Source organism: Urtica dioica, chromosome 2, assembly GCF_054948205.1.
Source record: "Urtica dioica subsp. dioica isolate 48M chromosome 2, U.dioica_male_clone48M_v1_H2, whole genome shotgun sequence".
Lineage (NCBI taxonomy): Eukaryota > Viridiplantae > Streptophyta > Magnoliopsida > Rosales > Urticaceae > Urtica > Urtica dioica.
This window is the reverse complement of record NC_142757.1, coordinates 54,433,525-54,448,538: the sequence shown is the minus strand read 5'-3', so window position 1 is coordinate 54,448,538 and position 15,014 is coordinate 54,433,525. Positions and strand designations below refer to the sequence as shown.

General features: G+C 39.4%; 1 protein-coding gene across 1 annotated transcript; it reads left to right on the top strand.

Annotated features, from left to right (window-relative positions):
* The first annotated feature begins 5,857 nt into the window (after positions 1-5,857).
* LOC149405754 (thaumatin-like protein 1) lies at positions 5,858-8,045 on the top strand. The gene is made up of 3 exons (XM_089608021.1): positions 5,858-6,600; positions 6,775-7,118; positions 7,536-8,045. Exons 1-2 carry the CDS (start codon positions 5,875-5,877, stop codon positions 6,937-6,939), a joined length of 891 nt encoding a protein of 296 aa, XP_089464147.1. The 5' UTR covers positions 5,858-5,874; the 3' UTR covers positions 6,940-7,118; positions 7,536-8,045.
* The last annotated feature ends 6,969 nt before the right edge of the window (positions 8,046-15,014 follow it).

Sequence of the window (15,014 nt, the reverse complement as noted above, 5' to 3'; positions counted from 1 at the left end):
ATAATTTTTTTAAAATATCTATTATTTTTTAATGTATATTTATTTGTTTGGAATACATTATCAGATGGGGTAATGTCACCAAACTGTGGATGGATGAATTGAATTGGGTGAGAAATTATTCGTTCCATGAAGTTCGTTCTAGATTTCTTCCAGAAACTGTGAATTCAACGATGAGGCTCTACGTCGATGGCAAGGAGAACGGCTATTTTTGCACGCGTCATGCCTTCGATGTAGAGCCTCATCGTTGAATGCACATCTTTCGGAAGAAAGCTGTAACGAACTTCACGGAGCGTTCACTTCAATTCATCTGCCCATAGTTTGGTGACATTACCCCGTCTGATAATGTATTTCAAACAAAGAAATCTATAATAAAAAAAATAATATATATTTTAAAGAAATGTATCTCATTGAAATATAATCTTACTTTGTATATAATATTCCATCCGTATTAACGCGTACCACATAGGCTTTACGACGTCAAATATCACGTATTACGTTCAATTGTTGATCTCTGAGACCATAAAAAAAAAATTCATTCCTGTCAACATACGGTCTCAGAGATCAACAATTGAGCGTAACGCGATACTTGGCGTCGTAAAGCCTACGTAGTACGCGTTAATACGGATGGAAATCTATTTACAAAGTAAGATTATATTTCAATCGTATTCATTTCTTTAAAATATCTATTATTTTTTAATAAATATTTATTTTTTTAGAATACATTATCAGATGGGGTAATATCAACAAACTGTGGACGGATGAATAGAACTAGGGAAGAAATTATTCGTTCCGTGAAGTTAGTTACAGATTTCTTCCAGAAGCTGTGCATTCAACGATGAGCTCTACGTCGATGGCATGGAGAACGACTATTTTGGCATCCGTCATGCCTTCAACGTAGAGACTCATCGTTGAATGCATAGGTTCCAGAAGAAATCTGCAACGAAGTTCACGGAGCGAATAATCCCTCCCCCCAGTTCAATTCATCCGCCTACAGTTTGGTGACATTTGCTCACTTGATAATGTATTCGAAACAAATAAATCTAAAACAGAATAAATAATAGACATTTAAAAGAAATGTATACCATTGAAATATAATCTTACTTTGTAAATAGATTTACATCCGTATTAATGTGTACTACGTAGGCTTTACGACGCCAAATATCGCGTTACGCTCAATTGTTGATATCTGAGACCGTAAAATTTTTTGGGAGAACAGCTATGTTGACAGGAATGAGAAATTTTTTGACGGTCTCAAAGATCAACAATTGAACGTAATTCGCGATATTTGGCGTCGTAAAGCCTACATGGTACGCGTTAATACGGATGGAAAATTATTTACAAAGTAAGATTATATTTCAATGGTATACATTTTTTAAAATATCTATTATTTTTTATTTTAGATTTCTTTGTTTTGAATACATTATCAGATGAGGTAATGTCACCAAACTGTGGGCGGATGAATTGAAGTGAGGGGGGGAATTATTCATTGAGTGAAGTTCGTTGCAGACTTCTTCTGAAAGCTGTGCATTCGACGATGAAGCTCTACGTCGAAGGCACGACGGATGCCAAAATAGTCGTTCTCCAGGCCATCAACGTAGAGCTTCATCGTTGAACTCACAGCTTCTGGAAGAAATTTGTAACGAACTTCACGAAACGAATAATTTCTCCTCCAGTTCATTTCATCCGCCCACAGTTTGGTGACATTACCCCATCTGATAATGTATTCCAAACAAACAAATCTACAATAAAAAAATAATAGATATTTAAAAAAAATGTATACCATTGATATATAATCTTATTTTGTAAATAATTTTCCATCTGTATTAACGCGTACCACGTAGGCTTTACGATGCTAAAAATCGCGTATTACGCTCAATTATGATTTATGAGACCGTCAAAAAATTTGGGAGAGAACGGCTATTTTGGCATCCGACATGCCTTCGAGCTCGAGGGCAATGAAACTCTCGTATATGTCTTAACAAACTTTGCGTCCGATAAAAAAATATTCGCCTGAAAACTCTCGCCGAAAAACTCGAATGGCACCATGGAGAATGAGAAGGCAGGTTTTGCAATGGGATCGGCTGGGCTCGTAGCCGGAGCTATTGGCCACCATTCTCCGCAAACTTGATGTGTGTAGTTTGTGCGGCGTTATTCAGCAATGTAGGCTTTTGCGCGACTCCGGTAGTGAGGATAATATGTGGAGAATTCTTTATCAGCAGGTAAAAATCGCTCTCCTTCCACATTTTTCCTCACTTCCAAAAGAATTAGTATTTTATCATTTGAAACGCTCCAAAAATGAACTCTGTACTTTTTTACGAATTAGTTAGACCTATTACTAATAAAATAATCAGGGAATTTGTGAATATATGAAAAAACCAAGAAAATGACAAGAGGACTTAAAACCTGCAGTGAATAAAAGAGAGATTTATTTGTTTTTTAATTGGATTCCCATTTTTTTAGGATTTTACATTGGAAAATGCCGAATTCTTGCCTACGAATGGTTGGAAGGCATTTTACACGGCCAAAAGATTATATGTTGACATGAATGAGAAATTTTTTGACGGTCTCAGAGATCAACAATTGAGCGTAATACGCAATGTTTGGCGTCGTAAAGCCTACGTGGTACGAGTTAATACGGATGGAAAATTATTTACAAAGTAAGATTATATTTCAATGGTATACATTTATTTAAAATATCTATTATTTTTTATTGTAGATTTATTTGTTTGGAATACATTATTAGATGGGGTAATGTCACCAAACTGTGGGCGGATAAAACGAACTGGGGGAGAAATTATTCGTTCCGTGAAGTTCGTTGCAGATTTCTTCATGAAGTTGTGCATTCAAACTGTGCAGATTTCTTCCAGAAGCCGTTCTCCATGCTTTCGATGTAGAGCCTCATCGTTGAATGCACAGCTTCCGGAAGAAAGTTGCAACGAACTTCACGGAGCGAATAATTCCTCCCCCAGTTCAATTCATCCCCCCACAGTTTTGTGACATTTGCCCACCTGATAATGTATTCCAAACAAATAAATCTAAAATAAAAATAATAATAGATAATTTAAAGAAATGTATACCATTGAAATATAATCTTACTTTGTAAATAGTTTCTCATCCGTATTAACGCGTATCACGTAGGCTTTACGACGCCACGTTACGCTCAATTGTTGATCTCTGAGACCGTCTAAATTTTTGGGAGAACAGTTACTTTCCTCCATACCTTCGACCTCGAGGGCAATTAATGGAAATTGATGCAACATCATAGCTTCTGGCTCGACGTTCCGAATGTTCTCACTAGAGAGGAGCTCCTTAAAGAGGCGCGCGCTAGAAAGACGATTGTGGTGTATGAGGTGCAGCCCATGGAGGACCCAATGAACTCCTCCCAATCATATTATTGATGTGTTTTGTTAGAGGATTAGTTTAGAAGATTGACAATCTTAAAACCCCAAAGAGGTTGACTTTTTCTGTTACTCTCCATTGTTGTGCTCTCATCGCTTGGCGTGTTTGATACGTTCTTGAGGTGTTAGATATCACTCTTTGAGTGATTCTGCCCGGTGCACGACTAACGTCAACATGCCGTGCCCAATGGAGCTTTGGGATGCGGGCGGCTGGAACTCCCCTTGCTTCCAGAATGACCAGTTCTGTTGCGGCGGCAACGTCGGAGATTGCGATCCCACGACCTACTCGAAGTTTTTCGACGGGCTTTGCCCGGAGGTTGTAACTTACCCAGACGATGCCCAGGCGAAGACCTGCCGCTGGCAGAGCGGGATCGAGTACAATGCCGTGTTCTGCCCGGACGAGGGTGCCGCCTCACCAAGCCCGGCGTACAATCCGGTATGAAAAATTAGTTAGCGATTCCAACAAAATATGATATCATGGCAGCGTGTACAACGCCCAGGCGAAGACCTGCCGCTGCCAGACTGGGATCGAGTACAACGCCGTGTTCTGCCTGGACGAGGCTGCCGCCTCACCAAGCCCGGCGTACAATCCGGTATGAAAAATTAGTTAGCGATTCCAACAAAATATGATATCATGGCAGCGTGTAGTTCCTTTTATTTATTTATAATATTTAATTTATTTTTAAAACTGACCTATGAAATTTTTAAATAGTTTTGGTCCTGAGAATTATTTTTCAAATAAGCCCCTTTAAACATGTCCTCTAACTCAAGAATTGCTGTCTATAATTTAGACTAAAAATATATAAGTTAATAACTTTCTAAGGTAAATTTATAATTTTCAAAAGCTCTGAGTGGGGTCCTAACATCTACCATTGTGTTCGTTATTGCCTTACACGAAGTGTCCGTCGAAATACAATGAGAATTTGCCTGAAGACTGCCGAAAAGTGGAAGGATTCTCCAAAAAACGTAGCGAAAGACGGAAAGTGAAAGAATTCCTATCCGAGTTTCCTCGAAATCGAAGGAAAATTTTGATTTTGTACATACTGGTGCCAAGACTCTTAAAAACCGGTCGGAATCCTCAGAATTTCAATCCTTGCATTGGATGAGTCTTTGGCCAGCAGTGAAAACAAGCGGTGTGTTGGTCGGCTAAGAAGGAGGTTGCAGGTATTCCCGAGCTTCCTGTGGGTGGTCCCGAGGGCTTTGCAGGTGGTCCCGAGTTGCTTAGTCGCTGATCTTTGTCAGGGAAGCCATGAAGCTGATAACATGTGGCTTTAGTGTGACCATTCCGGTTGCAGTGATGGCAAACAGGAGTTAGGGTTTCTCAAATGGTTGGTTGTTTGGACTTGGATGCCTGAAAGAATGAAGGGCAGCAGAGTCGGCGGAAACGGTGGAGTGGAGGTTGAGTTCTTGTTGCTTTTCATCTTGGCGAACTAGGTTGTAGATGCGCTGGACTGGTAGGAATGGCTCCATCAAGAGGATTTGGCTCCGAGGTGAGTAGTTGTCGGTGAAACCCTGTAGGAACTCCATGGCTCGATCCTTGTGTTGTTGATAGAAATTTCTAACTTCGTTGGCTATTGTGATGCTGACTAGATTGGGAGTGTCAAGTATAGAAAAAATAATCAGGTGTGGATGCTTTTTTTAATTAAACTACTTTGTCTCATGGTTCAATAAGCACAACGTCACAGTTATCTACTACTTAGGCACCGAAGGAAGAACATATCGTGTAGAAAGTAGTTGCGCCTAACTCTTTTGTAAGGATACAAATGCTTGAAGAGTATAGATGCTTGAAGAGTATGATGTGCCAATCTGTTAGGATTTGAATACCTAATTTAATCCTAATTCAATTCAAGAGAAACAAAATAAATTATCTAAATAGCGAAGTTGTATCTGAATCCATAGATTGAAAAATACAAAAGAGTTGTGGTCTTTCAATTGCAGTTTGCATGTGCCATCAACACGAGTCCGACCATGTGAGTGACATCAACGTTCAACACAACAAGTAAACAAAGCATCACTCGATATTTGTCATCATTTTATAAAAGATATGGTTAAAAATTCTTGGTTGATTTCGTTAATGGTAATATCATTCATGTGTCTATTGAAAATGGTGGGAACTAGAACATGAATTAAAACCTCGACTCCTAAGAAGCAACCTCCAAAGAAGAAGAGCAAGCTTCGCCTATAACTCGTTTTAGACCAATACACCCGGACCCGGTTCAATTAAGTTGATGCTTAATTCTTATAGAATAGCTAGCTTTCTTCACGATCAATACGCCCGGTTCAATATCCCCCTTTTTTCATCTCTACAATTGACTGGAACCACAAGCGGTAGTGGAGTTGAAAGTCAATGGTCAAACTATAATCATTGACTGACTGGGTCAATAGAAAAGTTAAGTAAACTAAATTATAATTATAAAGATAATTTTAAAATGATAAAATTAAAATCCACCCACATAGCTCACGAATTAAAATTATAATGATGATAGCGTACAGCTTCTTATCTTTATCCCATGTTCTCATATTGACTCTCATTTCCTCCTCCGTCGGGTCCACCCGAATAGTAATTACCAACAACTGCTCCTTCACCGTCTGGGCCGCCGCTAACCCCGGCGGCGGCAAGCGCCTCTCCCACGGCGAGACGTGGACCCTCTCCGACCTCCCGTCTGGCCTCCGCGGCCGGATCTGGGGCCGGAAAAACTGCGCCGCCTTAGGCAGCGGCGGAAGATGCGAGTCCGGCGACTGCGGAGGCCTCCTGGAGTGCGCCGGCAACGGCCGGCCGCCCAACACGGTGGTCGAATTTTCCATCAACAAGTCGGAGAGCGACGAGTTCCGCGTCTCCGTCGCCGAGGGCTTCAACGTCCCAATCCTCTTCGGCGCGGCGGCCTCCTCCGCCAACGTCTGCAACGAGTCTGCCCGGTGCGCGACCGAGGTCAACGCGCCGTGCCCGATGGAGCTCCGGGACCCGGGCGGCTGCAACTCCCCTTGCACCGTCTTCCAGAACGACCAGTTCTGCTGCGGCGGCGGCATCGGAGACTGCGATCCCACGACCTACTCGGAGTTTTTCGACGGGCTTTGTCCGGAGGCTGTAACTTACCCAAACGACGCTCTGGCGAAGACCCACCGCTGCCAGACCGGGATCGAGTACAATGCCGTGTTCTGCCCGGACGAGGCTGCCGCCTCACCAAGCCCGGCGTACAATCCGGTATAAATTATTTATTTAAAATGTTTAATTTATTTTTAAAACTGACCTATGAAATTTTTTAGAATTGTTTTTCAAATAAGCGCCTTTAAACATGTCCTCTTAACTCAAGAATTGCTGTCTATAAATTAGACTAAAAATATATAAGTTAATAACTTTCATCTACCATTGTGTTAGCTGTTTGAGATCTACAATAACTGTTCATACACGGTATGGGCGGCGTCGATCCCAGGCGGAAGCCGGAAGCTGGAGGGCGGCGAGAGGTGGTTCATCAACGAGAAGAAAGGCTTAAGCTCCGCCCGAATATGGGGCCGGACCAACTGCATCTTCGACGCGGCCTGAAACGGGCAGTGTGAGACCGGCGACTGCGGCGGCAAGTTCGAGTGCACGAGTTGGGGGAAGCCTCCGAACACCCTCGCCGAGTACGCGCTGGATTCTTTCCAGAATCTCGACTACTTCGACATCTCTCTAGTCGACGGCTTCAACATTCCGATGGAGTTCAGCGGTTGCCGCCCAATCAGGTTATTATTTCACTAATTAATTATGATTATTGTTAAAGAAAATAAATTAATTAGGTTTTCTTTTTTTTTTTTTTCTTTTTTATCAATATACTTTGGAAGAAATTTGCTAAAATTATCCGAAATATAATAATGTAGTACACATCACGTGTTTTAAATTTTAGTACAAACAAAATGGTGAGGTTATACATTAACGTTTGACTTATATATTAAGAGTTTTGAAAGTTCATATAAATTATTATCATCATATTTGTTTTTTGGTTAAAATATTGCTAGATAAAATTTAATTAAATACAAAAATTTTACTATGTACGATAAATATCTTAATGAAAATTCACTCACATGTCTATTTTAGCATAATAATAAATAATGAAAACTACTAACCATAGTACATGTGTGACGAAATTGATGATCGATCAGGTGCACCGCGGATATCAACGGGCAGTGCCCCGGGGAGCTGAGGGCTCCCGGGGGTTGCAACAACCCGTGCACGGTTTTCAAGACCAACGAGTATTGTTGCACCAACGGCCAAGGAAGTTGTGAGCCCACAACCTTCTCGAGGTTCTTCAAGGAACGTTGTCCCGATGCTTATAGTTACCCTCAGGACGACCCGACCAGTACCTTCACTTGCCCCAGTGGAACCTACTACAGGGTTACCTTTTGCCCTTGAACTTGAACAACCCTAATAATATCTATTTACTTGTGTGTTACAATTGATAAATGCGTGCAATACTTGTTGCATTAAGGGTACTTGTGGAAGAAGTTACTAGAAGATGTATCTGGTAGGCCTGTACGGGTTGGGTTATTTATGTTTATACATTTTATGAACTCATCTGAACCGTTTATGGTACTGAAACCAAATAAACTCGAACCGATATTAATCGGTTTGGTTTGGTTTGGTTTATTTTGGATGACTTAAATCGGTTTGTTCGAGTTAATTTATCACAACAAAAGTACAAAATAGAATCGTTGAATCAAATTCATCAAAAACCATGCAAATACTAAGAATAAATAAATGATGTTTCATCTCAAATTTCATACTCTATAAAAAAAATCTATATACCTCATGAAAAATATGTAAAGTAATAAATAAATAAAAATTTGTAGAAATTAGTATAAATAGGTCTTTATGGTCATATCGAATCTACTTGTATTATCTATTTTCAATTGTCGTGAGCATAAAGATGCACCTACAAAATAATTCACTAATTTAAAAACAAAAAATTAGGTATCTAGCAAACTAAAACGTTTGAGATTGCTATATAGCTAACGTTTGATAAATGTTATGTAAATAACCATAAAGATGACATGACATTCCTAATTTGCTCTTTCATTGAAATAAAATGGTGAGGTATTTACGTCAATTTACATGTGTAAATACATGGACGTGACTATTTACCTAAAATTTACGAAGCATTGACTATATAGCAATGTAAATTGTAAATATGATTATATACCTGATGGATCCATTTAAAAATGCATTTATATTTTCATTTTAAAACAATAAAGCATACACTACTACAAATGTTATATTCTATAACGGATATTACACGGGCCGTTATGAAAATTTCCAAGGAAACGGAATTTGAAAGAATGGCAAACAAAAAAATAAAGAAAAAAAAAATCAAATATAGAATTTACGGATGAATACCAACTAAAGTTGTACTGCCCCTCAAAAACAAAGAAAAAAAAAAAGCACTAATAATTATCAACGCACGACCGGAGAAACAAAATGCTGGTGGGTCCCACTACACACAAAAAAAAATATGTCTAAAAAAAATATTTATCAGCACTGATTGCGCTGATATATAGCAATACTTAACAGTTAACACATCATGTACAGCTCGATCACTTGGTATTTTCTTTTTGTTTTGTTTTTTTATTGTGGAAGGGAGATAAATTTGTCAAAGAACTTGGTGGAAAATAAAAAACTACAATGTGGATTTTATTATTTTTTAAATGGTGAAGAAAATAAATAAATAAAACTAAGGAAATTGAATTTTATTCTTTGTACTTCTGTAGAATATTCAAGGAAAACATTATAAAATACTAGATATCAAAGAACAAAAAATGGGCATACGTGTGCACATATTATATGGAAAATGAAATCCTTGATAGGCATACGTATGCACATATAAAATACTTGATTTTTGTCTATATATTTCAAGAAAAAATGGTATCGGCATTGAAGTTATATATATTCTCACCAAATTTATCTTCCTCAAATTGCCTCGAACAAGATAATAAAATATTATAGACGTCTCTCCTCTTAACATTTTACGAGTCCCAAACCTAAAATTTTAGAGGCACAACCAAGCAAGAATGACAAAATAGTAAGGAATCTCTACTTTATTTTCTCAGATCTTGTATATGACTCTAACGCAATAAATAAACTTAATTTCCACTCAATTCCTTGGTAACATTTGGGTTCCAAACACAGTCTTAAGGAGTAGAGTTAAGTTTTCTTGGGATAGCTTTGTGCTAGCGAACTTCACAAAAGAGTACAAATGGCGTTCATAATGACATCGTTAAAATTTTGGCACTGAGATAAATTCATTTCAGTACAACAAGTTTTTTTTCAGTAAATTTCATAAACTCAATTAGAAATTTGAACCTCTAGAAACTCTAGAAACTAATTTCGTCAACCAATAGATTATTAACTGCTTTTCTCAGAAGTACAATCAAAATTTATTAGTTTGCGAGAAGTAAAACTTAACACGATCACTCAGAAAAATTCTAACTACGTGCTATCGACACGGCGGGACTCGCCGGAAGAAGATTCTTGAATGTTGACGCGGCGGGACTCGCCGGATTGGGATCTTGAACCCGTTGATACGACGTTGAATCGCCGAAAGAAAAAAAAGATCTTGAAGTCTTGACAAAGCGGAAAATCGCCGGAAGAAGATCTTGAAAGTTAACACGGCTTGAATCGCCGGAAATAGATTCTTGTTGATGAAACGGCTTTGAATTCGCCGGACTAGAATCTTGATAAAAACACTCCGAACTTCCAATGCGCTCCGTCGATGAAGCTTCTTCCGTCGATGAAGCGATGGTGAGAAGAACTTGAAATCGAGAAAAAGAGGCGCCAAATAACCGGAATACTTGGAGGTAAAAGGAAAATGACCTTCGTGAAATTCCACCGGGCTCGCGTCGGAGATCTTTTCCGATCGTCGAGGAAATCGGGGAGGACGAAGTGGATTTCTCTAACCTAGAAAATTGAATGCGTCGCCGACACCAGCAATATCTAGAGGCTCGCCATCAGCCACGTAGTCCTGTATGTGGTTTCCTGCGATGTAGTTCTCTATGATATTGCTGTTCTAACTACGTGCTATCGACACGGCGGGACTCGCCGGAAGAAGATTCTTGAATGTTGACGCGGCGGGACTCGCCGGATTGGGATCTTGAACCCGTTGATACGACGTTGAATCGCCGAAAGAAAAAAAAAGATCTTGAAGTCTTGACAAAGCGGAAAATCGCCGGAAGAAGATCTTGAAAGTTAACACGGCTTGAATCGCCGGAAATAGATTCTTGTTGATGAAACGGCTTTGAATTCGCCGGACTAGAATCTTGATAAAAACACTCCGAACTTCCAATGCGCTCCGTCGATGAAGCTTCTTCCGTCGATGAAGCGATGGTGAGAAGAACTTGAAATCGAGAAAAAGAGGCGCCAAATAACCGGAATACTCGGAGGTAAAAGGAAAATGACCTTCGTGAAATTCCACCGGGCTCGCGTCGGAGATCTTTTCCGATCGTCGAGGAAATCGGGGAGGACGAAGTGGATTTCTCTAACCTAGAAAATTGAATGCGTCGCCGACACCAGCAATATCTAGAGGCTCGCCATCAGCCACGTAGTCCTGTATGTGGTTTCCTGCGATGTAGTTCTCTATGATATTGCTGTTCTAACTACGTGCTATCGACACGGCGGGACTCGCCGGAAGAAGATTCTTGAATGTTGACGCGGCGGGACTCGCCGGATTGGGATCTTGAACCCGTTGATACGACGTTGAATCGCCGAAAGAAAAAAAAAGATCTTGAAGTCTTGACAAAGCGGAAAATCGCCGGAAGAAGATCTTGAAAGTTAACACGGCTTGAATCGCCGGAAATAGATTCTTGTTGATGAAACAGCTTTGAATTCGCCGGACTAGAATCTTGATAAAAACACTCCGAACTTCCAATGCGCTCCGTCGATGAAGCTTCTTCCGTCGATGAAGCGATGGTGAGAAGAACTTGAAATCGAGAAAAAGAGGCGCCAAATAACCGGAATACTCGGAGGTAAAAGGAAAATGACCTTCGTGAAATTCCACCGGGCTCGCGTCGGAGATCTTTTCCGATCGTCGAGGAAATCGGGGAGGACGAAGTGGATTTCTCTAACCTAGAAAATTGAATGCGTCGCCGACACCAGCAATATCTAGAGGCTCGCCATCAGCCACGTAGTCCTGTATGTGGTTTCCTGCGATGTAGTTCTCTATGATATTGCTGTTGGGAGTTGTTTATCTATAGAGTTAGGTTTTTTCTTTCTTTTTTGTTTAAAATAATTAGGATTTCGCTTTTCAAAGGGATAAGAGTGCGTTGATTATTGGATTTTACAAGTGGATAAGTAACCCCTATTATTTCATTTTTTGCACCATATTGTTTGTGTAGTGATATGATTCTTCCTTTCTACGTCGAAGGCATGACGGATGCAAGAATAGCCGTTCTCCATGCCATCGACGAAGAGCCTCATCGTTGAATGCACAGCTTTTGGAAGAAATCTGCAACGAACTTCAAATTCCCAAAAAAAAAAATTTGTATCTTTCTCCCCCAGTTCAATTCATCCATCCACAGTTTGGTGACCCCATCTGATAATGTATTCCAAACAAATAAATATACGTTAAAAAATAATAGATATTTTAAAGAAATGAATACCATTGAAATATAATCTTACTTTATAAATAGTTTTCCATCCGTATTAACGCGTACTACGTAGGTTTTACGACGTCGAATATCGCATTACGCTCAATTGTTGATGTCTGAGACAGTCAAAAAATTTGGGAGAACGGCTATGTTGAAAGGAATGAGAAATTTTTTTACGGTCTCAGAGATCAACAATTGAACGTAATACGCGATATTTAGCGTCGTAAAGCCTACGTGGTACACGTTAATACGGATGAAAAATTACAAAGTAAGATTATATTTCAATGGTATACATTTCTTTAAAATGTCTATTATATTTTATTGTAGATTTCTTTGTTTGGAATACATTATCAGATAGGGTAATGTCACCAAACTGTGGGCGGATGAATTGAAGGGGGGGATTATTCTCTCCGTGAAGTTCGTTGCAGATTTCTTCCAAAAGTTGTGCATTCAACGATGAGGCTCTACGTCGAAGGCATGATGGATGCCAAAATAGCCGTTCTCCATGCCATCGACGTAGAGCCTCATCGTTGGTGACGTAGAGGGAAGGCTATGGTATTTTTATGCTTCTAGGAATTATTTACAAGAAAATCCAACTTCCAACAACACATAGCATCAACAAAGCAGAAGCTTCTTTTCACGGGCAAACGGATCATGGAACTCGAAGTAGAAAAGAGATCATTGAAGCAGCTACAAGAAACTTCAAGGGATAATCGTCGTTGAGGGCACTACACAAACAATATGGTTCGAAAAATGAAATAATAGGGGTTACTTATCCACTTGTAATTAAAATCCAATAATCAACGCACTCTTATCCCTTTGAAAAGCGAAATCCTAATTATTTTAAACAAAAAAGAAAGAAAAAACCTAACTCTATAGATAAACAACTTCCAACAGCAACATCTTAGAGAACTACATCGCAGGAAACCACATGAAGGACTACGTGTACTACATTAAAAATTAAATATACATTAAAATATAATAGATATTGTAAATAGTTTTCCATCCGTATTAACGTGTACTACATAGGCTTTACGATGTCAAATATCGCATTACGCTCAATTGTTGATCTCTGAGACAGTAAAAAAAATTGGGAGAATGGCTATTTTGGCATCCGTCATGCCTTCAAGCTCGAGAGCAATGAAACTCTCGCCGAAAAACTCCAATGGCACCACGGAGAATGAGAAGGGAGGTTTCGCAATGGGATCTTCTAAGCCTAGAGTCGTAGCTATTAGCCGACATTCTCCGCAAACTTGACGCGCGGAGTTTGTGCGGCGTTGTTCAGCAATGTAGGCTTTTGCGCGACGCAGGTAGTGAGGATAATATGTGTGGAATTCTTTATCTGCAGGTAAAAATCGTTCTCCTTCCACATTTTTCCTTACTTCCAAAAGAATTAGTATTTTGTAATTTGAAACGCTCCGAAAATGAACTCTGTATTATTTTACAAATCAGTTAGACCTAGTAATAACAAAATAATCAGGCGATTTGTGAATATATGAAAAAACAAGAAAATGACAAGAAGACTAAAAACCTGCGGTGAATAAAAGAGAGATCTATTGGTTTTTTTTAATCGGATTCCCATTTTTTTTTTAGGATTTTACATTGGAAAAGGCCGAATTCTTGCCTACAAACGGCAAGAAGGCATTTTACACGGCCAAAAGATTACATGTTGACAGGAATTAGAAATTGACAGTCTCATAGATCAACATTTGAGCGTAATATGCGATGTTTGGCGTCGTAACGCCTACGTGGTACGCGTTAACACGGATGGAAAATTATTTACAAAGTAAGATTATATTTTAATGGTATACATTTTTTAAAATATCTATTATTTTTTAATGTATATTTATTTGTTTGGAATAGATTATCAGATGGGGTAATGTCACCAAACTGTGGACGGATGAATTGAACTGGGGGATAAATTATTCGTTCCATGAACTTCGGTGCAGATTTCTTCCAGAAGCTGTGAATTCAACGATGAGGCTCTACGTCGATGGCATGGAGAACGGCTATTTTGGAATCCGTCATGCCTTCGACGTAGAGCCTAATCGTTGAATGCACAGCTTTTGGAAGAAATCTGCTACGAACTTAACGGAGCGAATGATCCCCATCCCCCCCCCCCCCCCCCCCCCCCCCCCCCCCCCCCCCCTTCAATTCATCCACCCACAGTTTGGCGTACCACGTAGGCTTTACGACGCCAAATATCGCGTATTACGTTCAATTGTTGATCTCTGAGACCGTAAAAAAATTTATCATTCCTGTCAACATAGCCGTTCTCCCAAATTTTTTGACTTTCTCAGAGATCAACAATTGAGCGTAATGTGATATTCGACGTCGTAAAACCTACGTAGTACGCGTTAATACGGATGGAAAACTATTTATAAAGTAAGATTATATTTCAATGGTATTCATTTCTTTAAAATATCTATTATTTTTTAATGTATATTTATTAGTTTGGAATACATTATCAGATAGGGTCACCAAACTGTGGATGGATGAATTGTGGAGGAGAAATTATTCGTTCCGTGAAGTTCCTTGCAGATTTCTTCCAGGTAGAGAGAAGCTCCTTAAAGAGGTGCGCGCTGGAAAGACGATTGTGGTGTATGAGGTGCAGCCCATGGAGGACCCAATGGACTCATCCCAATCATATTATTGATGTGTTTTGTTAGAGGATTAGTTTAGAAGATTGACAATCTTAAAACCCCAAAGAAGCTGCCTTCTTCTGTTACTCTCACCGGTTGGCGTGTTTGATAAGTTCTTGAGGTGAGCTGTGCATTCAACGATGAGGCTCTACGTCGATGGCATGGAGAACGGCTATTTTTGCATCTGTCATGCCTTCGACGTAGAAAGGAAGAATCATATCAGGGCACTACATAAACAATATGGTTCGAAAAATGAAATAATAGGAGTTACTTATCCACTTGTAAAATCCAATAATCAACGCACTCTTATCCCTTTGAAAGCGAAATCCTAATTATTTTAAACAAAAAAGAAAGAAAAAACCTA

Bases quoted from the DNA above. Each gene is read 5' to 3' on its own strand.
- LOC149405754 (XM_089608021.1), top strand. From the start codon at position 5,875: ATGATGATAGCGTACAGCTTCTTATCTTTATCCCATGTTCTCATATTG. The intron at 6,601-6,774 runs GTATAAATTATT...CCATTGTGTTAG, and splicing joins CAAGCCCGGCGTACAATCCG to CTGTTTGAGATCTACAATAA.